Source organism: Acinonyx jubatus, chromosome A1 (genome assembly GCF_027475565.1).
Source record: "Acinonyx jubatus isolate Ajub_Pintada_27869175 chromosome A1, VMU_Ajub_asm_v1.0, whole genome shotgun sequence".
In the NCBI taxonomy this organism is placed as follows: domain Eukaryota; kingdom Metazoa; phylum Chordata; class Mammalia; order Carnivora; family Felidae; genus Acinonyx; species Acinonyx jubatus.
In genome coordinates, this window is record NC_069380.1 from 94,048,132 (window position 1) to 94,074,936 (window position 26,805).

Below are 26,805 nucleotides of genomic sequence, written 5' to 3' on the forward strand. Positions count from 1 at the left end.
TACCCTTCTGGTCTTGGTGATTACGGGAAGACACCGCCCCCAAAGAGTCTGTGCTGTCGGGTGAGTGCAGCAGGTCCTTCCAGTCCAGCTTTCCCGCCCTAGACTCATACCCCTCTTGAGCCGCTGCATCCGACGTGGTGGTGCTGGGCAAGAGGGAACTGGAGTGCCCTGTTTTCATCATAAATACAGTTAGGGAGAGCATCAGCGGAGACCCCCACATTCCCTCGGCACAGAGGCCAAGAGCGGGACACCCAAGCTGGCGGTAAGCCTGAAAGGAGACGGCCTGAGAAAGAACAGGCTTGAGGGGTTGGGGTTCAGCAGGAGACTCCCCGCCCTGGCTGTTAGAGGATGAAGGGCCAGATCCTATCTGGGCTGCTCTCTGGGTGAGCCTGGGAGACTCCCTCAATCTCTCCGGGCCTTCGTTTTCCTTGTGCGCCAAGTGGGCATGTTGCTTCCCTCCCCGCGTTGGGAGGATAGAAGCGACGTGGTGGTGAAAGCACCCAGCAGTGTCCGACACACAGAACACGCTCAAGAAGTCCTAGTGTCCGGCTTCGGTCTTCCCTCAGCACTGGTCAAGGCGGGACAGGTCTGCTCTGGGGGGGTCACCATGTGTGACTGGCGGGGCAGGTGCATGGTAGTGTTACAAACAGTGCCGCTGTCCTGAGTCTTTCTCACGGAGGGTGTGTCTGGTTTTCAGCTTCGACTTGGCCTCATAAACTTCCTATTTCTGAGAGAAGTGCCCGCCTGCCTCCACCACGGGTTCCCTGGGATGGCAGCGTCAGCCGCCCCTTGTTGCTCTGGCTGTGCCTTTTGTGTGTCATTCCAGCAAAGCCAGTTTCACGGTCTCATGACTCCTACCTCGTAAAGGTTGTTCTTGAGACCACACTGACTGACGTGATTCAGATTAGAAAGGGAGAGCTTTTGGGGATCCAGAGTAGCCTACCACAGGAAAACATCAGAAAAAGAATGGCCAGGTTGGGAGTTAGGGCCGACACTCTGGATTTTTCCTGTGAACACATTCCTCTGCTTTCCTCCCATCATGCCACAAGGCTAAATACAAGTGGCACCAGGTGCTCTGGTATGAACTGTCACGATGATTTCAAGAAGCCCCACTACCTGTTCTCTCTCGGAGAAAGAAAACTTCACCTCTCTGTGATTTCTGAGTAGAGTCTATGAAACTGTCTTACCTATAGCAGCCTCTCGAACAATGTTTAAAAAGGTATCAAGGCAACTACTGCGAATTTGTAACCGGTGCCTCTGGTAGAAGGTAGGGTGGATTCACAAGTGGTTCCAGCCTTGGGCTGCGATCACCACGTATGTGTTCAATAAAATACTGGTGACCAGAAAGAAAGATTAGAATGAGCAATACTCTGCATTCTTCTGTTTTACCGTTAGCATGGGAAGTTGGATTCCCAGAAGAATTTAATACGGCACGCGACAGGCAACATTTTGTTCGAAAGATGGCAGGGAAGAAGCAGGGAAGCTAGGTGGCTCACCTAAGCTATATTGATTTCTCTGGAAGCACCACCCTTAAATGCCACCACAGAACTTGAGTAACATTTAAGAAACCGCTTTCTATGTAGAGTTTGTTTGGCTTCTGCACAGCCTCAGACATCAGCTTTGTTGCACAAAGTCTGGTTTATATCCAACTGTTAAGAACATGTTCATTTCAAACTCAGGAATGCCTGCACCTAGACTTTATTTTTTTAATTTTTATTTTTTTACATTTCTGGGTTTTGCTTCTCATCTCAGTGCTGATAAGAGAACAGAGAGGTAGGGAAATTAACCTGGACTTGGAAATACAGAATTTCTTTTATTTCTTTTTCGCTTATACTGAGGTCTAAAATGTAGCCTCCGTTTTCTACTCTTGAATTCTGCACCGCTCTAACAAAATATATGGCCAGCCTAAGAGAGCATTCAGCACCCAGCATAAGCAAACAATGAGACATTGCTTTGTAGGGAGTTAGAAAGGCGGGAAGGAAAAAAAAACCAAACAAACCCTTTTCTCCAAGTAGCAAGAATTTCTTTTACCTGAATTGATATGCATTTTGAGTGCTTTCAATTTAACTGCGTTCAAGGGGCAATTTTATGGTAATGCCCTAAGTATGGTTTAGGGAGAACATTTCTTAATACGGTAATCTAGGGGAAATATATGCCTAAGGGACACATTCTCCGTTGAAAGATTTCCTGGACCATATGCTGCAAATACATGGAAAACTCATTGGTAATGGAAAGCTATGGCTATGAGAGGAAATTAATGTGGACCAGATGGTAGTTAGGTAGGAAAATGCTTTGCACAAATGTGAGAAATCAGCTCCTTCCTATGGCTGAAGCGTTAGTCTAATACCCACCACATCCCCATTTTCTATATGTAAATCTAGAGAAACCATGCATCCAATGTACTCAAAATTAAAAAAAAAAAAAACGTCGAGCAGCATGAGGTTTGTATTCTTTGGAACTTATGCGTGAGGACAGGTAACACGTGCCACTGGTGAATCAGAGTCAAAGAAATTCTCAAAAGTTTTAGGACTGCCTTGTAAAAGCATCATTAAACAGCAGTCCTTAGTTTGAAATCAAAGAGGTGTATTAGTATTGCTACTTCTCTAAACTTAAACACGTTAAAAGGAAATCACTTATCTTCCTTTTTAACGTCTGACGCTATAGGCTATATAATTTTTTGTGCATCCATTAAGAGACTCTGCAACCAAAATCATGCTACAAAAATAGGCAGTCATTTGTAGATACGGTATTACAAGTCAGTAGGTTTGGAACCTATAATTTTGTCTTGTTAATCCACTGTGAAAGGTCATATTTTAATCAGTGGACCTTATGACATCTTCTTCTTCTTTTTTTTTTTTTTTTTTGAAGTAAGCTCTCCACCCAGTGTTGGGCTCAAACTCACGACCCTGAGGATCCAGAGTTGCACGCTCTACTGACTGTGCCAGCCAGGTGCCCCTGATATATTATTCTTATAATATATAATGAAATAGATAGATTTTAGAAGTTAACTTTAATATGCATCATATTGTTTCTCTATATCTACAAGTCTTTGTGATTCCAGAGGTTAGAGACCCTTCAAACTACTATACTTATTAACAATGACTGTAGCCAATTAGACACAAAACAAGAGACATTAAATCAATACAAGAAAGGGAGAAAGAAGGAAAATAGTCAGGGTCCAATTCACTAAAAAGGGGGTTCTCACATATGTAACTGGTGTTGCACAGAACTTTTGCCAAGCGGAGAGTTTGCGTGGTTTATTGTAATGATTCCTTTTTCTGGGTTAGGCAGTTCGAGTTTTGTGGCTCTCTTTATGAACCTGCACTCAGCCCCTGAACATTTTATGGGGACATGCAAAGGACACAGCTGGAAACAGTGGGTGTATTTTGGACTTTGTGGTTGGCTTCCTAGTCTATATCCATGCAGATAAAAATAGTAATTTGGTCCTTCCTTTTTAAAAAACAATTTTTTTTAATGTTTATTTTTGAGAGAGAGGGAGTGAGAGAGACAGTGACAGTGTGAGCGGGCAAGGGGCAGAGAGAGAGAGAGGGAGACACAGAATCTGAAGCAGGCTCCAGGCTCTGAGCTGTCAGCACAGAGCCCGACACGGGGCTCGAATTAGCGAACCACAAGATCGTGACCTGAGCCAAAGTTGGACGCTTAACTGACTGAGCCACCCAGGCGCCCCATTGGTCCCTCCTTTGATGGGAGAAATACAGTGTCTAGTCGAGTGCCTGGCACCACAGAAGGCACTCAACACGTATTTGCTGAGTGAATTAAATCTATTCTAGGTTTTCTAACGGCAAAGTAAGCATTTCTTACAATAGTTTGTGAAAAGAAAGTCTCTGTGTTTTCTTTCGTAAGTACTGTCTGGATGAGTTCTCATTTTGGCGGTTAATCATCTAACCACTTAACACTGGATGGAATTAGCCTAAAACGGACCGGATCATTAAGGAAAAGTCCAGCTCTTCTTTAGTTTCATCACAGAAATCACTGATCAAGAGCTGAGGATGAACAGGCCTCATGTGTTAATATGGAGGAATTAGTAAGTTCCTTTCCTTTTGTAAAGGAAATAAGAGAGAAGCATAGATTGGAGAGTGATTTTTGTTCACAAAAAGCATCCCATGGTTTGATTATTCTTTCTTATATGAGAAATTACCTGGGAGTTAAAATTGGTCTTTGTCCAGTTGATGAATGCTAGGGAGGTTGCTGGTTCAATTAGACTTAAGACCTGGATTTCTCAATATCTGATGAAGATTATTCAATTACAGGAAGTGATTGCAGAGTATGATATTGGAGGAGAGTAGATGCTAAGTGGGTTCTCTTGTTGACGGGCGAGCTAAGCTAGATGACATCTGCCTCCTGAGAAATTTTTCTTCGTCGCTGGTCTTCAGTATACTGGCTTGAGTCACAGATGAGAGAAGGCTAAAGGTAGATGAATTCTGTGGACTCGTCTGCTCCCCACTGCCTCCCTCCACCAGGAGAACAGGAAGGAGAAACCAGGCATTGTTTTCCATAACTGCACAGCTAGCTCATTTAGGACCACACGGTCTTTAGTACTTTCAAAGAGGCTTTTTATTTACGCCAGTTAGACACAGAGAGGAAGAGTGGATGTAGCGCTATTCAACACGTTTGTTTATTTTGAACTATTTTGAACTATTTCTTCAGATTCTAAACCTGCCTTGCTCTCTTTTCTTTCCCTGTTTCCCCCTTCCTTTGTTACCTCTACAAACACCATCCTAGAACTGTAATTGTTACAGATTTTTAACACAAAAACTATAAAATGTGCATCTGTGAAACTCTTAGGTCCTCATTATAATGCAAAGCTTATTAAATCTACCATCACACGTGTTTTTCATATTATATTTCAAAAGCACACGGCGGTGCCTGGGTGGCTTAGTCGGTTAGGCCTCCAACTTTTGCTTTCAGCTCGGGTCATGATCTTGAGGTTCGTTAGATTGAGCCCCACATGGGGCTCTGCGCTGACACAACAGAACCTGCTGGGGATTCTCTCTCCCTCTCTCTGCCTCTCTCTCCTCCACTCACGCTCGGTCTTTTTTTCTCAAAATAAATAAACATTAAAAAACACACGAATGGTTTATCCTCGCAAACATTAGGGAGAACTCTGAGAATGGTAGTGGTGCACTTCTAAAGTTGTCTTCTAAAGAACTCAGAATGTTTTATTTATGGACTTCATGGCCTTGTTTAATACAGTGTGTATTTCAGAGTGGAAACAACGGGAGGAATCCTGTTTGCACATCATTCCCCCCACACCACTCCTCCCTATATACATTCTGAAGAACTGTCACTGAAAATATGTCTAAATAGTCATACTCTTTGTGAACTTGAATTTCGATGGCTAATTTCCATGTGATATTGGAAAGGTTTGCCTAGTAAGGGCTGGTGTCTGCATGATGTCTAGATTTTTTTTCCCCTGCAGAGGTTACTGCCCTGAAAGTCAGCATTTTAGGGAATGGTATTCTTACCAGTCAAGAGCTACAGCCTATTAGTTACAAGTACTGTTCTTTTATCTTGGATAAATTTGTGTCCAAAAGCAATTACTTCTCCCTCAAGAACTCATTAAACATATTCACCGAATTCCCTAAGGTTGGCAAATTTCACGTTATGTGGATTAAAAATGTAGGAACCAGTCTCAGACGTCAGTTGTCTCTCATAGAGTGATTTTTGAAGCACTGTGAAATTAAGAAATAATTTTAGTGAATTGGGGCCCTGAAGTAACAAAGAATCTGGTCCGTGATGTTTAGGGATGAAAACTATAAACTACCACAGGATGAGTGGCTTAAAATTACAAAAAAAAAAAAAAAAATCTATAAACTGACCATATACTGTGTTGTAAGACATTTCATGATCTGGAAGAGGAGTTGAAATGTCTATAAAAAAAATAATGAGGATAAAAAATTAATTAAAAAAGAAACCTAAGGTTTGAAAATACTCAAGAGGATTAGTGGAAGAGGATTTCCCACATAGATTTCCATCGATATTAAATCATGAGTAATATCTTCCTTACCATTCAGGGCCACGAAGGAATCTGGAAGACAAAAGGGAGGAGAAGGTTACTTAATGTGTAACACTGTGCTTAGTGTGACTTACATCGTAAGTAGGAATGAGCTTATACAGAATTATGCTAACATATGATCCCCACTACTAAGTAAATGCTTTTTAATTTCTGCTTGTAATACAAGATGCTTCGTACTGGGTCCGATTTCATACCCTCCTCTCTCTTTTCCGAGTGAGTTTCCTCAGTCACTGCCTTTGTTTTCAAGACTCAAAGAAAAGGCAAGAGTTTGTAGAAACATTGGGAACTGCCATTCTATGTGCCTTACTCTGTACAGTGGGGTGTGTATGTGGGCGAAATAAGTGACACTCGGACCACACTTGCAAAACAGTTTTCTTTATATTCTCTCTCATTTCATCCTCTCGACCATGCTGTAAGGAACTGTCCAGTATCACAATGTTCTGAATTCATCATAGGTTTTCATTGGGAAATTAAAAACAAAAATAAAAATACTCATATACACGTATAGGCAACGCACACATGTGCATGTGTCTGGGTCTTATCGCTGGCTCATTTAGCTTGCTTGCTACCCAGACTCTGACACCAACTCTTCATGATTCCCCCATTTCCCTTTACAATCCTGTTCAAGAGTCACCGTGCACCAGTTATCTGAACCCTCTGCGTGCCTCTGTGTGAATAGATGTGTCTCATAGAAGCAGGTCATACTCCAGCAGGAGCACAAAGAGCAGAGAAGCCACTAGGAAAGGCAGCAGAAGGTCAAGTGTACCTCCTGCCCTAAGCCGGCACCCTAAATGTTGCACCGGTAATAGAGTTCAAGGTTAGGAAGCACACGAAAACACGGAGGCTTGAACACTGAGATTGAAGAGTAAATCGCTGGCTTGGGGCCTGAGGATCTCCCCCGTGTTAGATACAGAGGCTTCTGTAGGTTCCTTGGCCCGAACACACACATGCGGTGTGAGCCCTACTGGTGTTGTGGACACGTGATAGAGACAGTTAACAACCATTTTCACATTTCTCACGTGTTTAGTTATTCAGTTCCCGTTGACTCTCCTATTTTCTACAGATGCCCATACCACCAGATCCTAAAAATATGAAGCAAATTATTCACTGAAGTCAGCTAATTTAAGTTCGCTCACATAGACACATGCACAAACTGAAACTTGTTTCCCTGAAAATGGAGCCATGAGGCACCAATGTGATTGAGAGCCACGGATCAAACCTCAAACTGTCTCACTGCACACAAGTAACACAGATCTTTTGGTGATGCCACTGTCTCCCGTGTTGATTTCTGAACTCAATAGATTCTGTGTTTGAAGACTTTAGAAGCTTTTGCCAATATTGAATATTTGGAAACAAAATAAATACAGCAAAAAATTTGGAGATGAGGATGCCCATAGCCCTCTTTGGTTATAGTTGATCTCCAAAAAAAGATACGGTAGAAAGTTGAATGGTACCTTAGAGTCAGAAATTTCAGTACTTATGGCTCAAAGATTTAAAACACTGCAAACTAAGTATTTTCTAAGAGAATGGCATTCTTCTCTAAATTAGCATGAATAAACATTTTCAGGAGAATACCCATACTAATAAGATCGCAGGACAACTGGGCAGACATTTGACCAGGACCTTTTATAGTAAGTTCCAACTAAAATGTTACCATTTAATAATTTTGGAAATGAACTTGGGGCTAAGCATAAAAGGTTAATTCCTATAAAAAGGTTATTTTGAGTCACCCTTTACTTGAGTGGGTTCTTTCTGAAAATTTTCTTTACTGCAAATGGTAATAGACATAAATCTCATTAGAAAAATAATTACTTTTGTTAGTCGATAAGTTCAAGAAGAACAAAACACTCCCATTCAATTAAAAAGCTAGAGTATAGCAATCAATCTTTTTATTATTTAGTTAAAAATTACGGGGTAAAAACACGTTTTTTGAAACTAGTTTTTTTAATGGAAATGTTGATCTAACTTACTGCTCTGATATAATCACTATCCTCTAGAGTGAATTTGTTCCACAGCACTGTAACCGTGGAATAGGCGCCAGCATTTGTAGCAACGACATCGACAACACTGGCTTCATAACACGCTGTTTCCTTGATTTGATGTGTAGAAGATGATTTCTGTTACTTATGCATATTTTTGTGCCAGCCGCACTAGGGCCACATGTGGGGTGACGTTTCTAGGCCGTCCGATAAAAGGGTCTTTGCACCAAGATGTGCGTGGATAAAAAGCTTTACTTACTGTGACAGTCTCCCAGGCCATCTGTGTTGCCACGTTCTATGTCCTGTTCAAAAGTCAGTCTTAAAAAAAAAAAAAGAGAGAAAGAAACAAATTCAACATCATGAGTTGTTACTCCAGAATGAGTCTGAAGTTTCACTAAAGAAACCAACACAGTTTGATAACTTGAGCAGCAGGTGCAGAAACAAGAAGTAGATAACAGCTTGAAAATTTGTCTCCGAAGTTTACAGAAATGAGTCTTCTGTGACTCTCCGTGGTTTGAGCAGTTAATTCCGATATTATTCAGGGAGTTAATTAGTTTGCAGATTATTTATATCCTTCTTTTACAGATTGAGCATCTCTTAAGCGTTTAAAAAGTTTAAATGTCAACATAACTCTTTATAAGTGATACAGAAGTCTCTAAATTAAAAAAAAGAAAAGGTCTTTTGCTCTGTACTTTTTGTTTGACCCCAGCACTGCCTTCCTAGACCTTTATTTTCTTGCCCAGAAATAACCTATATGAGAAAGTGTTCAAAGGAACAACTGGCTGGTGGGTACGGAGCTCCCTTGAGGGGATGGGACATGGTGGTACATTTGGCTGAGACCACCTGAGACTCGGTGGCCCTGTGACTCTGGAGTATTACCCTCATGCTGACTTTTCTTTCAAGTCTCCTTGGTCACCGTCGGGCTGAACGAGCTTTATAACAAGACCAATCTTAATATATATATTTTGATTTTTAAAACAAGCACACTGGAATCATCCATGGGAGAACTGTCCTTTTGGGGGAGAACTCTGTACCGCCTCTCACGACGTAATTGAAACTCTGTTTTGCAGCTGCCTTTAGAGTTTATTTTATGGACCATATAGGAAAAGTAGCTTGAAAGTCACACCTTGATCTAATAATACACCATGTTTGTTTTCCAGTGTTTTTTTTTTCTATGTTAAAAATCAAATTCATATTCAAAGGATAAGGATTTTCAGTGGTAGTAAAAGCCAGTATTCATCAGTCCCTGAAGACCACTCTTCAAGGAGAGTTCCACCATGTTTTAAGCAATGAAATATATATGTAAATCCTTAAGGGAACAATTTTGGCATTCACGTATTGACTTAAAAGTGATATTTTTAAAAGTTTGTTTTGAGAGAGAGAGAGAGAGAGAGAGAGAGCGCGCACACGTGAGCAGGGGAGAGGCAGAGAGAGAGAGGTAGAGAGAGAATCCCAAGTAGGCTACATGCCCGTCCTGGAGCCCGACCTGGGGGCTCGATCTCATGAACCGTGAGATCGTAATCTCAGCTGAAATCAAGAGTCAGAGGCTTAACTGACTAAGCCACCCAGGTTAAAAAATACATATATATTTTAATATTTATTTATTTTTGAGAGAAAGAGAAAGAGAGACAGAGAGTGAGCAGGGGAGGGGCAGAGAAAGAGGGAGACCCCAGAGTCTGAAGCAGGCTCCAGGCTCCAAGCTGTCAGCATAGAACCCGACACAGGGCTCAAACCCACGAACCATGAAATCATGACCTGAGCCGAAGTCGGACGACCAACGACTGAGCCACCTAGGCGCCCCGACTTAAAAATGATTTTTAAAAGTCAGTCTTACTACCTTTGGTCACACCTTGAATGTAGAAAGGAGAGAGGTCATTTGTTAGCTTCCCCTCCTGTGCTTTGAGATCTTTTCTCCTTCATTTCGAGGGTCCCCATGAAAAGATACAAAGCTCTAGTATGTCAATATTGCTACTTGTGGAGCTGATATAGTGATACATAGTGAGTTGACCCTTCACATTAGTCAGATTTCCAAGTCAGACTTCACAATTATCATTGGCTCTGCTTGTGGGAATACTTTCCCTCAAATTTTGCCTGTGGCAGTCATCCGATGTGCCCTCCTGTCTGTCTAGCTATTCTGAGATAGGAGAAGAGGTCCAGAGTGCCATGAAGACCTGGGGAACGTGACGGAATGGCTAAGACAGAACTGTCCTGCCGTATGGCACCTTCCTTGAGTTGCCATAACTTGTCAAAAGACGTGCACTGGATTTCACATCCACTAAAATAACGAAAAGAAACCTTTTAACTAATGCCATTCAAGCCCTTAAAGTCAGGGTAACAATTTTAAGCACCCAAATCACAGGTGCGATAGGCTGGCCCGATCTAGCTGATCTGTTGGAGAGCTGCCAAGAATTGATTGGCTCCTTAACGAGTGATAGGGTCAGCTGTTCCTCAGTGCAAGAGAATGGGTTATTGGATGCATATGCCATACTTGCAGTACAAATGCGTCGCTTAACAAATGCTCCGTGAGCTCTTCTCGGCCCTGCACGGTCAATTAGAGGAGTCACTTTTGCTGTGGCTGGGCAAACCGCAGCACTAATCTAATTGGTACCCTCCTGCTCCTTTTCTCTGCTGCTCTTATGCTGCAGTGATCAAGGCGTGCATCCTCTTGTCCCGCTCTCCAGGGAATACTTAGAAGCCCACAGTGTTTCGTTTCTCTGTGTTTTTAATCAGTCTGAGGATGGGTGATTAATCAATCGGAAATCTGCCACATGTGATGGCGGGGGTTGCATGAGATGGGGAGAGGCAGGAGGACCGCCAGCAGCCCCACTGATGAGGTCTGTGCACAGAAGGCTGAATGGCAGCGGCGTGCGAGAGCGCAGTCAATCGTACATCTAGAACGCACCGCGGCTGGCGGCCACTTTACGCTTTTCCGCACCTCCGGTTCCTTACCTGCTGCTGGGTGACAGATGGGCACAGGAACCTCCTTCCTTTACCCACCCGCAGTATGGGTCTCTGGAGGCGATACAGGTTCTGCAGGAAAAAGATGACCATGAGCTACCCCGGACTCCCCTCTAAGCACCGTGCCCTCTCATGGTCGGGGAGGCAAAATACATACTTTTTACATTTCCCGTGTCGTTCACAGCGGCCCAGGGGAAGCTTTATCACACAGGTGGAGAATGCAACGTACAGAGAGCTGCTGGCTTTGTCTAGTTGCATGCCCATAATCCTCTTGTCCTCTACCCCATCGTAGCTGCACCTGATTTTATAAGGCAGGATCATGAGTCAGTTCTCTTTTTCTGGCCACCCCGCCTCCCGGCCCACAAGGTGATCCCTTAATCTGATCTCACTGAAGGTGAAACAGATCCTAAAGATGCCCCCCTCCCTGGCCCTGTGTGGTGTGTCTCTATATAAACGCACATTTATTGGTAAAGAGAAAAATAATGCTTCCCCCCCCACCCCCCCACCGCCGAACAATACTAAAAGCCTCCTAAAGGCTTAGACAACTGAAGTCTGCTCTTCTCAGATTTTCCTTTGAATGAAAAGGATCACAGTGACAAAGAATGACTAAGAAAGAGCCCAACAGTCTACGTACTTTTCAGGGTTGTAAACGCTCATCTCCTCCAGGAAAAGGCTGTCATTTAGGAAACCACTGTTTCCTATCCTGGCCAAGAACTTCAAGATGATCCCCTTCTCTGATCCCAGGAAAACCACAGTGTGATTCTGATAGGGCCCAGCAGCACTGTCCACTGCAATTTTGGTCAGGCGGTATCTAAGATGACAGGATCACAGTTTTTATCTTTGTTGGTCTGTCATTCAGGGGTCCCCTTTTCCACTTCAAACAGTTGTGACTTCGCTTTCTAGTAATGACCTCAAGAAAAATGTATGCATATAGATAATGTTCTCAAGCTGTTCTGGTCCTTTATTTCCATATGTGGAGCATTAGTGTGGCTCCAAGGGGAGGAAGGAGGTATGCATTTGCGGAGGCCAAGTTACAGAGCAAAGAGACAGCCCAACCATCTGAAACCACTCAGCAATTATCTCTTCCATGAGCACCAGGGAAAGGCTGATGTGTCCCGTGAAGAGGGGAAGAAATGATAATGGAACTCATTTAACATTTCAGTTAACATGGAAGAGAAGAGCACGGCTACCAGTTTTCCATACTCTTCCTTGGAGGTGCAAAGCCTTGTCAACGAAATGTCAGACTGGAAAGCTTTCCAAGTGTGTGTAGAGGGGCTGACAGTTCTGAAGGATGGGCAGGTAGGGTGCTGATGACACCATTAATTGATATGAGGATGTACAAGCCAAACAAGGTCCACTTAAAGCCAAAGGTAAAGGGCATCATCTTTCTCTGGTACCTCTCAGCTGTTCACCATGCCACAGATACTGATTTGTGCCAAGCACCATGGCAGAAACCAGAAAACATGAACCCTCCTGCAAGTTATATACCACAGTTTTCATTTTATGGGCAAGAGCCATTGTAATACTCTAATATCTTTCAGTAAAATCACTGTTTAAAAATGGTGGTGGGACCCCTGGCTGGCTCAGCCAGTTGGGTGCACGACTCTTGATCTCAGGGTCATGAGTTTGAGCCTCACGTTGGGCATGCAGCCTACTTAAAGTAAAAACGGTGGTAGGGTTGAATGACATTTTGTTCGATGACGGCCACTGCAGGGTGGTACTTGGGAAATCATGCTGGATCATTTGGAAATAAGGTCTAAATTACAAGAAGGAGTATTTAACGCTATCACAGATTTCTAGTCAACTATCCCCTCTCTTCTGGCCACCACTTGAGGTTACAAATGGTGCAGTATGAATCCCTCACACCATCATTCTTGTCCAAGTGTGCTGTTCATCCCTGGCCTGACAGCTAACAACCCAGGGGCAATACTCCGATGGAATCTGGAGCATGTTTTGCAACCATGTCCAACCAAACAGGTATCCACAGCCATTGACTGGTTCTCCTTCACTGCTTCTCTGCTTTTGCACAGAATAGGCTAACCCGGAAGGAGATATTTTCGTTATGTCTAATCGCTGGCATGTGTCCAGTTAGCCTGAAAATATCAAAACTCTACCCACTGGGAATGTGGTTATGGGGGTTTTGTGGCAGGCACCCAACTGGCCAGCCTTTCACAGCTGAATCAATGCCCAGGATAACAGAAGATGTTTGTGGCATTTCAAATCATGATCCACTGATAGGTTTTATGAGCATGGGACAGAGTAGGGAAAGATCCACTTAGGACATGATTTGCTTGACACCCACCTGACCATCGTCCTCAGGAACCATGGCCTGTTGATGACGGAAGGCACAGCCTCATCCATGAGTGGGTGCGTTTTGATGAAGTTCAGGGTATCATCAGGAAACTCATTGGAGGTTGCATATTTTTCTAAGGACGATGAGCCAGCGCAGCAACCTGGCCTAAAAAGAGACAAAGGGAGGGAGCTTATTTCGTGCCTTATGGCAAATTCTTTGAATGAACTGCTTCCCTAAGCATCTGGCACGCAGGAGAATGTACCGTAGGCTGAGAAGAGGAAGTTGAACAATGCAGAATGCCACCAAAAAAATATGCTTGGATTTTCTCCCTGCCGCCTCCTCATTCCATAGAGAAGCTCCAGCCAGGGCAGTTCAGCATCAGCTGGGGGCAGCTTGGCTTCCCCCCAGAAGCACAAACAAACCTCACAAACAGTGATGGGAGCTTAAAACAAGTGAGGAAGTATGTGCTTTGCACCTGTGCCAGAGACTGCTCTACCTGTCCTAAAGCCCTGCTGGAAGTTCTTGAGGCATTTGTTCCACACAAAGAGAGAATTAGCTGACGCTTCCACAAATGTCAAAAACAAAGGCATTCATAAAGCCGCCAGGCAGCAGTATATACCAGCAGGGCTCCACCTCACCCTCTCTCATTACCTGGGGGTCAGAGAACGGGTGGGTTTTGTTTTTACTGTTTTCATTTTTTGTTTGAGTTGGGCAGGTATATGAAAAGCCAGTTACACTGAAGATTGTCTCCTGAAAGGTCATTTCTTTATTTTTGAGCAATGACAGTAGAAATTCATTGCTACAAGAAACTCTGTGGTCTCGGGAGTCAAGGGACAACTTAGTAAAGTCAGGTCAGGGAAACACTGACCACAGCCCTTGTCCACAGCCCTGCTCTGCCTGTGGGTTCCGGAGAGTAAAACTAGACCCTGACAACACTGGCGTGATCTGGCCTCACGTGCACGCTCTTTTGTGGCACCGACCAAGCCAGCTCCACGAGACCATCCTGATGTCGGCAAGAGGAGGGAGAAAGCAAGTGGAAGGGCGGGGAGAAACACATTGCCACCGGTAGAAAATCAAAGTTTATGTATCCTGGTGATGGCTGGCTGTCGCCGTCTCTACGCACCAAGGAGACCCTGTTATTTAAGGACTCCCTGAACCGTCATTCCTCAAACTTAGCTCCCCTTCCTGCTTATCTAGAAAGTAGCTACACAATGCCAGGCAGGGACTTAGCGAATCTTTCTGGGGTTGCCAGAGTGTGCTTTCTGCACCTAGTCTGCTCTCCGTGGGTAACAGAGCATATACACACCCCGGATAATTCAGGTGATAAAGATGCATGAACCTCAGAGGTTTCTCCCCTGGGTTTAGTAGTTCATGTTATCTGAGTCCGCTCGATTGGATGAAGTGGGCTACTGTGTGTGTGTGTGTGTGTGTGTGTGTGTGTGTGTGTGTGTGTGTATGGTGGGGGTGGTGATTGGAGGTTGGAGGAGAGAGTTGGAAACCAAAAGGTTTAGATACTGGGCTTCTTTGCAGAGGCACACCAATTCCATGGAGGAAGCCAGACGCACAGGATGTTTCTATGGAACTTAGATGCCAAATGTTGTAATGAAATTTTGAAGCATGTGCCCCATGATGAGGGCAGGCATGGGGTTGGGGGGGGGTGGAGTTTCATCCTGTCTGGGTGGGAGAGAATGAACTAGCTGATTTAGTGTGAAGATTTGATGGAGGTTACATAGGACCAGGAGGTCTCCGTGTGGTCTCGGGACAACACGTTCCCCACAAAAGCGATTTGGGAGCATGTTTCGGTGGAGGGATATGCACTGTGTCTGGATCCAAAACAGATTAGAACCTGGTAGACCAGGGAAAACCTGATCTCTATCTGCCGTTGCCCTGGAGTCCTGGACTCAGCTCCCATCCAGCCTGGTCACAAACTCCAGGGATCACCATTTATAGTCTGCATTTTATTAGAGTGCAGAGACATGGGTCTGTGTGGAAGGGAAGGGAAGAAGGGTGGAGTAGTGCAAATGATCACGCAAGTCTGTGAACTTGCACAATACACTCTCTAACTCTCTGAGCCTCAGTTTCCTCAGCCACATGCCAGTGGGGCTGGCTGGGCCAGATGCTTCCCATCAGCCTAGGATGACCTTGGATAAGCCACAGAGGTAGAGGTTAAGCAAAAGACTAGAGTGTCATTGAATGGGTTAAGGGGATGAAGGCAAATGGCCTGATAGATCTTTCTGTTGCTCTGGTAGTTGTATCGCCGTGGCCAGCATGGAAGGCGCTGGTAGGCAGTTCTTAAGATGTTCATTGTCTGGGACCAAGCTGCCCATTTCTTGCAGTTCAAAACAGTCGTATAAATATTTACACGTACCTGGGTTTGGGCACTCTTTCATCAGGAACTGGTGTCCAAGTGGAATCTGGAGACTTCTGTTCTTTGAACCTCCCAGTGAACACAGTGGCGATGTCAAGCATGTCATAGGCACAAACTGCAGACCCAGGGATGCTGTAACAGAACATTTCATACAGTGTTCCTCTCACAACAGTTAATGCGTGCAGCTTGGAAAACATACTACAGAGCAACTTCCCTGTTTCTGGCGGTTGGAATTTAAAGTTCACACCCTGATCACTGTGATTGTAAAGGATCCCAGTATATAAAACGAATGTTTCTCTGAATCACATTTGCATCCATGGCCTTAAAGAAAGGACTGGTTGCAGCAAACTCAGAGAGAAAAAAGACCCCTACATGTTTGTATGGCCTTGGGAACCGCATTTGTTTAGAACTGGTAGTTTAGAAGGTTCGTGAATTCCTGGAATTTTCAAGTCACTAACCCAAAGAGACAATCTTTGGAAAACATTCTTCATCTCTAATATTGGTGCATTGTCCACATACTGCTTCTCTGAATTTGGTTTCTCCAGCCAAGGACAGTGAGAACGTATGTGTGGGGAAAACATGCTTATTTTATGTTAGTCACTGTTGGTTTCAATTTTTACTTCCTATTTATTTGCATGAGAGTAAGCAATTTAAGTCTCTAAAGCATGAACATTTTGCAAATAAAGTGCTCTATTAAGTGCTAAATAATAATGGCGGTAATCTCTACCTATAATTGCCTCATTCCTTGCTACTCCTGAAAAGAATTGGGATTTTTTTTTAATCAATGGAGAGAAGGCATGAATTATTCATTCATCTAGGTAAAACTCTTTGAACCCCCACGCCCTTTTTTTAAAGCTTACGTATTGCGAGAGAGAGCGAGAGGGAGAGCATGGACGCATAAGTAGGGCATGGGCAGAGAGAGAGAGAGAGAGAGAGAGAGAGGGAGGGAGAGAGAGAATTCCAAGCAGGCTCCGCACTCTCAGCACAGAGCCCAATGTGGGGCTCCATCCCATGAACCACGAGATCATGACCTGAGCTGAAAACAAGAGTTGGGTGCTTGACAGACTCAGCCATCCAGGCGCCCTGAACCCATGTTTGTTTTGAAGTATGGCTGTTCCTTGATTTTGATCAAATAAATTTCAGGCACCAGCTGGCCAAGAGTTTTAATCAGGGTTTGAGGTAGTGGGGCACTGCATAGGCAGGAACATCCTGGGCAAGACACGGGTGCTTTGTAGTGTGGGAACATCATCCAGGGCAGAGAGAACGATTTAGTCTTGATTTTGCAAATGTTGAAGGTTTTGGAAATCACTTCTTACACGATTAGGAGAATTTTATGCCATCTTTAATTTCATAACACAATTACTGAAGTATTACTAATAAAGCAAGAATTAGGGAGAGGATTAGAAAGCTTATGTACGACAAAGTAGCAGGATGGATTTTAAAGTATGTGGAATATGTATACATCGTGCACAGAATTGAATAGATAAGACCGTGATCCCCATTGTTTTTGATGTCACAGCCCTAGCCTTATGTATTTAATTTGGTAAGACTCTCTTCACATCTCCCTTTCCTAAAAAGTTCACATATTTACTTTAAATATCATGACATATAGGGGTGCCTGGGTGGCTCACTTGGTTAAGCGTCCGAGTCATGGTTTCGGCTCAGGTCATGATCTCGCATTTTGTGATATCAAGCCCCGCATGGGATGGGGCTCTGCACTGACATTGTGGAGCCTGGTTGGGATTCTCTCTTTCCCTCTCTCTCTGGCCCTCCCCCACTCACTCTGTGACTCTCTAAATAAATAAATAAATAAAAAATATTATGACAAACAGGATAAATATTGAAGTATTTTATGAGGCACCTCATAATAACTAAAGATACCCTAGGGTTTGATAATCTGCCCATGGTTAGAATTGCTTGTGAAATCCTTTCTTTTCCGTTCCTGCCTTTTCTCCCTCCCTCCATCTGTTCATCTTTCCTTCATTCCTTTCTTCCTACCTTCTGTTCCTTCAGCATATATATTGACAGAATCCCTAATCTCCAACAGTAAATGCCCAATAAATAACATAGGCTCTCAGCTGATATACATTGGATGGACTGGCAGACCTGGCTGGGAGCAGGGCAGGTATAGGCTTGGCACATCCAGGAACTACCTCTTAGCTTCAGCCCGTGAGGCCGTGGAGCTGGAGGAGAAGACGGGCTTGACCACTGGGGAGCTGGGGGGGGGGGGGGGACCTGTGTGCTCTGCTGGGGAACGTGGGCTTTTTCCCATTGGTAAGGAGGAGCACCTCAAAGACTTAGAAGAGGCCTTCATGACCAAGTTTGCATGTGTGGAAGACGGGGTGGAAATGGATGAAACCAGAACCACTAAAACCAGAACCACTACAACTCTAATTTGCAGATGAAAACGGGTATGTGTATTTTTGTCAGTTTCTGATTTTTCTGAACAAATACTGTTTCTGAGGCTGCATAGGCATGTATTAATTGGGTGTTTCCTAGGGGCCTTTAAAAAAAATTTTTTTTTATTAGTTTTCTTTATTTTTGAGAGGCAGAGAGAGAGCGCATGACAGGGAGGGGCAGAGAGAGAGGGAGACACAGAATCCAAAGCAGGCTCCAGGCTCCGAGCTGTCAGCACAGAGCCCAATGTGGGGCTCGAACCCCTGAACTGTGAGACCATGACCTGAGCCGAAGTTCGTTGCTCAACCTACTGAGCCACCCAGGCACCCCTCCTAGGGGCCTTTTAAGAAAATCCTTTACACGGAGTCTCTCTAATACATGAGAATCTACTGTATTGTAATTACCCAGTGCACGCTTGACACCCACTTCGGCCCCCTGGCCAAACAAGCTAGAAATATGCTCAAATTCTACCAGCCCCTGTATTCCTGAGTACCAAGACAGTATTCTTTTTAAACAATCCTAGCTACGGGGATTCCGAAGTATGAATAGTTACAGCCTAAATTTTTGTATCTTTTCTGTTTCTCAAGTCTAAAATTGTCGTGGATGGTTAAGACTTACTTAAATCGAACTGAATACTTTTTTTGCAGCATGGATTCATAATTGCACGTATTCAGTGGAGAGTTCTTGACTCTTGCCCTCTGTTTAACTGAGGAACATCAGAGCATCTTCCGGCATGCTCTGTTTCGGACTCTCCCTAGTTCTTACACATTTCTTCCTGTATGCCACCCTCCAGTCTCATCATGCATTTATCTGTCATCTAGACTCATATCAGGTTCTTAAAAGTCTCATCCAGAATAACAAGTGTAACAAAAAGTATAATCCAGAATGAAACCATGTATTCTCAGATTTTATGTCCATGCCCACCAGTCACAATCATTTTTACGCAGCAGTGCCAGGACTCTAAAGTTCAGGAGAGCTCAGTACCAGAGAATCTCATGCCTTTCTTCCTCCTGTTTTTTAATCTCCACACATTTCTGCTGCCCCAGGAACACTTTTTAGTGCGTCATTTGATTACTCAAAGTCTCAGCTTAAATAAACACAAATATAGGAACGAATAAGCTGATGTTCAGTATTTCTAGGCACCGTGTTTGATGACTTCCAAGTCCTCACTCAAGCCCCCCGGAGTCCCTGGTGGTTGGGGTCCAGGTTCCTCCGACAGGATAATAACTAGGGTCCCTTGTGGGGGGATGAGAGATGGACTTGTCTGAACCCTAAATTTCACTCTGTAGCATTTAAGTAAATTTTCAGTGTTTTGGCTTTGAAAGTTACCGATCCAGTCATAGAAATAGTAAAAGTCAAACAGAACGTTAGATGACCTCGAAGAGGGAAGCGGGAGGAAAAACATTCTTGAGTTCTAAAGCTGCCTCTTTCGACTCCTGACTTGGACCAGGTAATATAATTGAGTTTAGTTTCTTCAAATGTAAAAAGAGGGCAACAGTATTCAGTTTCCATTATTACTGGAGAGATTTTGAAATAACACATAAGAAGTGTTTGTATGCCAGGCATATAAATAGAAGATATTGTTATAATTTATTTAATTACTTCCCCTAAAATCCTAAGCTAATATTGCTTCTAACTGACTATTAATTTGTTGATGAAAACAGAGCACTTAAGCATCAATTTTTGCATCAGTTGTGAATCTTGTGCATTAGGAGAGAACCCCTAGGGGGAAGGGAAGCTGGGAAGGACGGATTAGGTCAGCAGAGCGAGGGCATGCTTACCTGTTGTAAGGTGTGGAAAAGGTTGCCAGGACAACATCACGGCCATTAATACGAATCACATCTGTGACTGCCTGGAGTATGTTAAAATAAAAATGAGAGTCTCCGGGAACTGAGCAGTTCAGGCGAGCCTTAAGGAAAGACGTCCACTGTTTTTCCAGGACTCTTTGGGACCCTCCCATGTCGTTCTTACAAACCTGAGCCACTCTTGGAAAAACTACCTGCAGAGGAAAAACACACAGGAAAGATGAAATGCACTCACTTCTCAAGATGTTAGTAGAATTTGCCTTTCTTAGAAAACAGAAGCAACAACAACACAGTGCTTAATTTAATCCCATGTTTCTAAAATTAGTAGCAAAAAAAGGGGGGGAACTCATTGGAACAGCATGTTTTGAAAGATAAGGCTGTGGCATTTAATACAGAACCATAAATCCTTCAGGGGATCAGCTCCCAGCCAGATAAACTCATTTCCATACAGACTGCTTAGCTTTTTATTTCCTCAAACAAAAGCACACTTTGTATGCACCATCTCTGCCATCCTCACTGGCTGTCTCTGGGCCCTGAATCTCATACTCTGAATTCCTGTAACCCTGCAGGCCACCCTGGCACTGAGTCTGTGCCCTCCAACTTAGTGACCTTGACCTACTCTCTGGTAAAAATAACTGAAGTGGACATCCCGTAAGTGTTCTGTTGCTTTTTGCAGTAAAAGACGATCAGGGCTCTCATTTTGCTTAAAGATACTGGATATCTACTCTCTGTCTGTGGAACAACTGAGTTAAAAAGAAAACAAAAACAAAAACAATAATGAGTATACCTGGAAGGAAACCACATCTCAAGATACTTGAAACTCAGTGTGAAATCACCCAGATAGACATCTGTGGATTACATTTTCAGTAGAAATATTTAAGAGGTTCCCTGCAATCTGGGACTGGTCTGGAAAAGCGTACAGGGCTCTGAGGCAGAACAGTGTTTCACGTCCACCAAACTTTGGCCGAGTCTTCTCAAAGCGATGACCTTGCGATTAGATTTATGGTTCTTATATCAAGGTCATCCAGAACAACACGGGGCCAGGGGAGTCATCCACGCCTCTTACCTTTCCCATGGTGTTGTACTCCACTGCTATTTCCCTGAAGAAGAAGTAGATGTAGTCTCCATAATCCACTGCTTGGACAAAGTACGGTTCTGTGGACACATGGCACTTTAATTGGGGACATGTCACACAGAGTTAAAAGAACTTCAATCAGCTGCGACCAAAGACATGCTATTAATTAAAAGTGTAGGGCCATTAGACATTGGGTTAACACGAACCATTTCTCATGACCACACCAGCAAGTGCTGGTGATTTCAGAAGGCATTCGAGCCTACAAAATTCTTTCAGAAGTGGTTGCAATTAACAATGAAGAATAAATGAATTTTCATATGTCTGTAATTTTATTTTCCACAACGAATGCTTCTATTACAGAAAGGATTTTTTGTATGCATCTCCTCATGAATCCTGACTCATGCCGGGTTGGGAATAGCATTTTCCCTGCTCCCCACCACCTCCGATCCCTGTTCCCTTCCATGAATGGAATGTTCAGTTCTTTTCATGTTAGATCTGAAACGAGTGCTTGAGGCAGGAAAGATGAATGTGGTGTGTTCTATTGTAGTGGCATTGGTAGTTGTGTTAATATTCCAGAAACTCATGGGAAATGAGAAGGGGGAAGTAAATAAATCATTTGGGGCAAAAGATGCCATTTCCACCTTCCTGTCTGTCAGAAGCTATTACCAACATGAAACTCCAGTCTGGTCTGTCCGGACTCTAAATCTCCCTCAAGATATGAGCCCCCACCCCTCTCTTAATTGTTGGTTCACCTTTCAGCCATTTGGAATCATGCTTGACGGTCCGTAGGGTTGGGCTGTCTCCCAGACTCCGGTAAATGACCGCATCAATGGCAAGGAAGTCAGTCACTGTGGCTGAGTATAGTTTTCCATCTTAGGAGAGAAAGAAAAGAGGTGAATGGGGTTGGGGCACTACACTGGGCATGGGGGAATAATAGAGACATCCCCCAGATTGCTTTCCTACATCAGGCAAATGAGATAGGACAACTGGGGAACATCCAAGAGTCGCTGGGAAAATACTTGGCCCACATTCCTAACCATTGTAAATTAGGATCTTGAGAGATGAAACATTTTTCATTTTTAAATTGCATGGCAATTTCTAAGCAGCAGCAGCAGCAGCAGCTCAGGGAACGGGGTAAATGAAAAATGTTGTTTGCTTCACCTGATTATATGGACCTTGACCGAAATCTCAAGGCCAAGGCCCCCTGGACACTGCTACTGCCACCACACCATGGCAAATTGGATTAGATGGGAGCCCAGGGAAAGACAGAAGCTGATTGTATCATCAGAAGTTTTAAGTTTGTGCAGAAGTGATAGAGTCCTTCGCCTGGGCAGGTGAGGGGAGTCAGGGGGTTCATAAGCAAAAAAAAAAATGCTGACTGAATGGCTCCTTAGATCATGAGAGTCACTTCATTCATGAGAGCCACTGAGCCCTGCCAATCTAGCTGAAATAAGAGATATTTGCTTCAGTATTTCAGAGTCATGAACTGAAAATGTTCTCACACTCAAGAGACCAAAGCAAGGAGAAAAGGGGAAGGGTCCTGATACCAAGTTGAATCTGGCCTTTGAGAATTCATGCTTTTTTGGGGTATGTGCTTTAGGGTATATCTAAGGCGAAAGAGGATGAAGAAAGTTGAAGATTAATCCCTACCACTTTGGGCTCTTTTCCGGGATTAGTAAACATCCTGCACACAAGTAATCAAATGGGTCCTTCTAGAATAGTAAAATCTATGCAGTATGTGAAACAAACAGTAATTATGTTCAAAAATAGAAATTAGTTCCTTGGTTCATTTTTTGAAAATTTTTAAACATATATTTATTTTTGAGAGGGAGAGAGAGAGAGAGACTGTGAGTGGGGGAGGGTCAGAGAGAGAGGGAGACACCGAATCTGAAGCAGGTTCCAGGCTTTGCACTGTCAGCACAGAGCCCTGCACGGGGCTCGAACCCACGAACTGTGAGAGCATGACCTGAGCCGAAGTCAGATACTTAACTGACTGAGCCACCCAGGCACCCCGTTTCCTTGGTTCATTTTTAGTGGTTATCTATGTTGAGTTGTATGTCAGAGTGGCTTATATACACTGTAGTTCCATTAAGTGTAATTTTTTTTTTTTTTAGAAAAGTTTATCCGGACATATCTAAGCAGAGGTCTTGATGTCTGCTTTTGATCTAAACTGAAATTTGCTCAGGTTCAACTTGGAGCTGTCTTGACATCTTCATTATTGACAACCATTTATCAGTGAAGATTGACTGGTTAGATTTGAACCACAGATGGCAAACCTCTCTGTTGATAAACAGATCTACAAAAATCACAGCTTGTCTTAAACAATCATGGCTCCGGGTCATGCACATATGCCGGGTGCTGGTGGGCAGTGGGAGGGCAGTGTGTGTGGATTTTCCTCCCATCCACTTTCCATCACACCTTTTCTCTCTCTCTCTCTCTCTCTCTCTCTCTCTCTCTCTCTCTTTTTTTTTTTTATTTTAGAGCACGTGTGAGTGGGGGCAGAGGGGCAGAGGGAGAGGGGGGAGAGAGAGAATGAATCTTAAGCAGGCTCCATGCTCAGTGTGGGTTCCAGTGGGGGCTCGATCCCATGACCCCGGTCATGATGAGCTGAAATCAAGAGTCGGACACTCACCCCACTGAGCCACCCATGTGCCTCTTCGGTTACGCGTTTTGTTCTACATTCATCACTGGGTATCTCACCAGGACTTTTATTTCTAAAACAGAGCAGTGTTCTGCCCCTCGTGTTAACATGACAACCATTCAGCTGCCAACAAGGATCTTCTATTAATAAGGGCTGAGCTTTTATAGGATTTCAAACAGTCCATTGAAAACCTGTCCAAGTGTACCTATAGGGGGAGGAAGAGGGGCTCTCACAGTGTCATCTCCTGGGGCACACTCTGCGTAACTGCTGGAAGGTTGGTGGCCTTAGCCGATACTCTGACCCCGTCTCCTTTCTACCTCAGGCTACAAGTCCTCTCTTCGGTGACAGTTAAATTTCCCACTGTGGCCCACATCCTCCATGGTGCCGGCAGGCTCAAGGGTCAGAAAGGTGCTGCAGCTGAAGTTACTTGAGAATCCACTGAAGCACTCTCCGCACGGGTCTTGCTCCTGGCCTGTCGACTGACAGGTTCACAAGGCTTTGTGTTTTGTACTGCGCCCCCTCCCGCTAACACTGTACCCGAACTCTGGGGGGCGAACCCGAGGAACCCTTCCTTCCTGACACAGGCTGTTTCTCCAGTCCATGACTGTAGATTCAGGCCCCCAAATGCAGGACACTGAGGAAGAGGTTTGAAGAGCTAATCTTGTTTCATCATCAGAGCCCTGAAGTTCCTCAGGGCACGGATGTGCCAGTTTTTAGCTGTGGTGATGGAAATGATAGCTAACTGCTTTATTACGTGCTATAACAATCACTATTATACCAACACTTCTTGGAGCTACACCCACCTCCACACAGCTGGCAATGAATTCCTAAATAAATTCCTAATTAAAACACACACACACACACACACACACACACACACTCATACATGAGAATCCCAATCTGGAGATGATGGCTTATTTGCTGCTGCTTTAGATCCTCTGCAGGGGAAGGAAGGGGAGAGGACGAGGAGTGTGTATCACCCTAAGCTAATCAGCATCTTCCGCTGCCCTATTATCTTTCCATCACCAATGAGCACGTACCCTAATCCGGTCAATGACATTTGCGATGTTTGCTGGAAACTTGTGGGCATGTAGCCTCACTGCTTGGAGATCTTCCTGAGGCCCTACCTTGTCTCCTTCCTTTCCCTTTCTGTACGTGGACAGGAACACATAGCCATATGTGTTGTAGCCATAACTGGGGATGGCAGCCCCCGACTGTGAGGGCGGCTGGTCTCTCTCAGAGAAAGAATTGAGATTTTGAGAGCACAAAAGTGAAAAGGCCCTGTGTCCTGGATGATGTCACCAGGCTGTTGAATCATCCCACCCCCGAAGTCAATCCTACCTTGAAAGATCAATCCACACTGCTGGTCTGAGGTGGGATCTTTTATTATTTGAACCCGAACATGCCCTAGCGGCCAATGTTGCACACTCTGTGCAAAGCTGAAGCAAAGTTATCCTTCTCTAAAGGCACAAAAGCACGGGTAAGAGTGGCAGACACTCCTTTCATGAAGCAAAAGTACAATTTCCACATGAATTTCAAATGGAAGAAGGCGTTCTTAATTACAGTATTCACCAGAGAATCGAAACACAACTGTGACTCTGAGAATCCTCCAGAGCAGATTCGCAGTGACAGGCCCGTGAGAGCAAATGCAATGAGAAGGAACCAGGTGGTTTACCTGCAAACAGGGCAACGTTGGCATGTTTGGCATCGTAAGGGCATCTGGCCATTCCACTGAATTCATCCCCGAAAGGTTCCAGAGTATCCATCTAAATGAAATAATAGGACTTAATTAGGAACAACAACAACCAACAGTAGTCATGGCATAAAGCACATCATGTGTGCTTTAATTCATATGCCTAACTGCAGATAATCCTGAAATGCCTTCTGAGATAAGTCTGTTGGTTTCAGATGAGGAAACCGGGGTTTAGAGAGATTACCTCACTTGACCAAGGTTCTCTAGCTTGGAGAGTCTGAGAGTCATGTTTGCTTGACTCTTAACCATTGTAGTAAATAGATTTCTGTATCCTTTTGGAATGGCCTAGAAACAAGTGTCTTTTCCTTGGAAAAGGAATGTTTAAGGCAATCACTGGGAAAACTTCCTCCCTTCCTCCCTCACTGCCTCTGAATGATCTGTTGAGTCATTAACTCTATAGAGAATCTGTTTTTGGTTTTGTTTTGCCTGAGGAGTCCTGCCCCTTTGGTTAAATCCCAGCAGAAGATGCTGGAATCCCCCTCTGGTTAGCTTGCAGGACAGTGTGGCATCAGCAAAGGAGCAAAAACACCAACGCAAGCAGAGCTCAGGTGGCCTTTTGCACCAACTTCAGAAACATGTCCCAGCCTCCAATCATGTAGATCAGAAGGAGAGGCCTAGAAGGTGCGGGGGTCACACAAGTGAAGCCCAGTGAGGAGTGGGGCGGCCATTTGACATGCATCCGTGTGCCCACCCTCGGCCCTGTTCCTACTTGCTGGGGGTTGTTGTAACTGGTCTGTCAGTGAGGTTTGTTTGCCATCTTAGTATGTTAGGAAGGAAGGAGGGAAGGGATGGAGGGGGGAAAGAAAGGAAGGAAGGAAAGGAAATCAAAGGAAAGAAGAAAGATAAGCAGGCAAGAGCTCTATTTTAAAATGAGACTGCAGATGAAACCTGACTTCTTTTTTTTTTTTTTTTTGACCAAGTGGAAAAGTCAATTCAAGACCTTTTTATGCAAGTGGCAGCAACCAGCTACAAGCTAAGTAATGGCCACTCTGCCATTTTCCCCAAACAAGCATATGGTCTTCAGCTTCAAGGCCTCTTTACCCATAAAATACATGTACACCCTCCTTGTCTTACTCCTGCAAGTTACCTGTGTAGCTTCATAGGCATTTGTGAGTGTGGTAAAGCCTTGCTGGTGGTTCAATTACTCATCAATTTCTATTTCCCTTTCCCCCACATCGCACTGAACTACATTGCCCCCCACCCTTGCAGTCAGGTGTGATCACGGGATGAGCTCTGGCCGAGAGGATGTGAGTGGAAGGCTGTGTGCCACCTCTGGGTCTTGCCTCTCAAAACCTTCTGGGGTCCTCCACTCTTGCTTGCTTTCCGCATTCCGCCCCACTAGATACAGAGGATCCGGTACAGCCTTCCAGGATCCTAGGAGCTGACAAAGGTAGGGGCAGGAGGAAGCTTAGCCTTCTGAATAGCCTAGTGGAACAGACCCTCTGTCACTGACCTGCACTCAGCTGTGATGCGAGCAGGAAATTCGCTTCTCTTGCCTG

At 44.2% G+C, this 26,805-nt stretch overlaps 1 protein-coding gene and 1 long non-coding RNA gene across 5 annotated transcripts in view; one reads left to right on the forward strand and one right to left on the reverse strand.

Annotated features, from left to right (window-relative positions):
* SEMA6A (semaphorin 6A) overlaps positions 1–26,805 on the reverse strand; it is a 134,677-nt gene that overhangs the window by 21,928 nt on the left and 85,944 nt on the right. For 2 of the 4 annotated variants that reach the window (XM_027076855.2, XM_053219975.1), the window contains exons 7-19: positions 25,229–25,319; positions 21,665–21,784; positions 20,904–20,992; positions 19,814–20,031; positions 15,636–15,767; positions 13,277–13,432; positions 11,609–11,785; positions 11,132–11,272; positions 10,966–11,046; positions 8,276–8,334; positions 6,029–6,049; positions 5,841–5,891; positions 4–168 (exon numbers count right to left, since the gene is read on the reverse strand). In XM_027076855.2, the coding sequence (XP_026932656.1) occupies positions 4–168; positions 5,841–5,891; positions 6,029–6,049; positions 8,276–8,334; positions 10,966–11,046; positions 11,132–11,272; positions 11,609–11,785; positions 13,277–13,432; positions 15,636–15,767; positions 19,814–20,031; positions 20,904–20,992; positions 21,665–21,784; positions 25,229–25,319 (1,501 nt within the window). The remainder of the gene's footprint in view (positions 1–3; positions 169–5,840; positions 5,892–6,028; positions 6,050–8,275; positions 8,335–10,965; positions 11,047–11,131; positions 11,273–11,608; positions 11,786–13,276; positions 13,433–15,635; positions 15,768–19,813; positions 20,032–20,903; positions 20,993–21,664; positions 21,785–25,228; positions 25,320–26,805) is intronic. The other 2 variants (XM_027076856.2, XM_027076857.2) reach the window with 2 other exon arrangements.
* On the forward strand, positions 20,839–23,220 carry LOC128314959 (uncharacterized). Its single transcript, XR_008297317.1, has 2 exons — positions 20,839–22,246; positions 23,027–23,220. It is a non-coding gene; the product is annotated as an uncharacterized LOC128314959 (long non-coding RNA).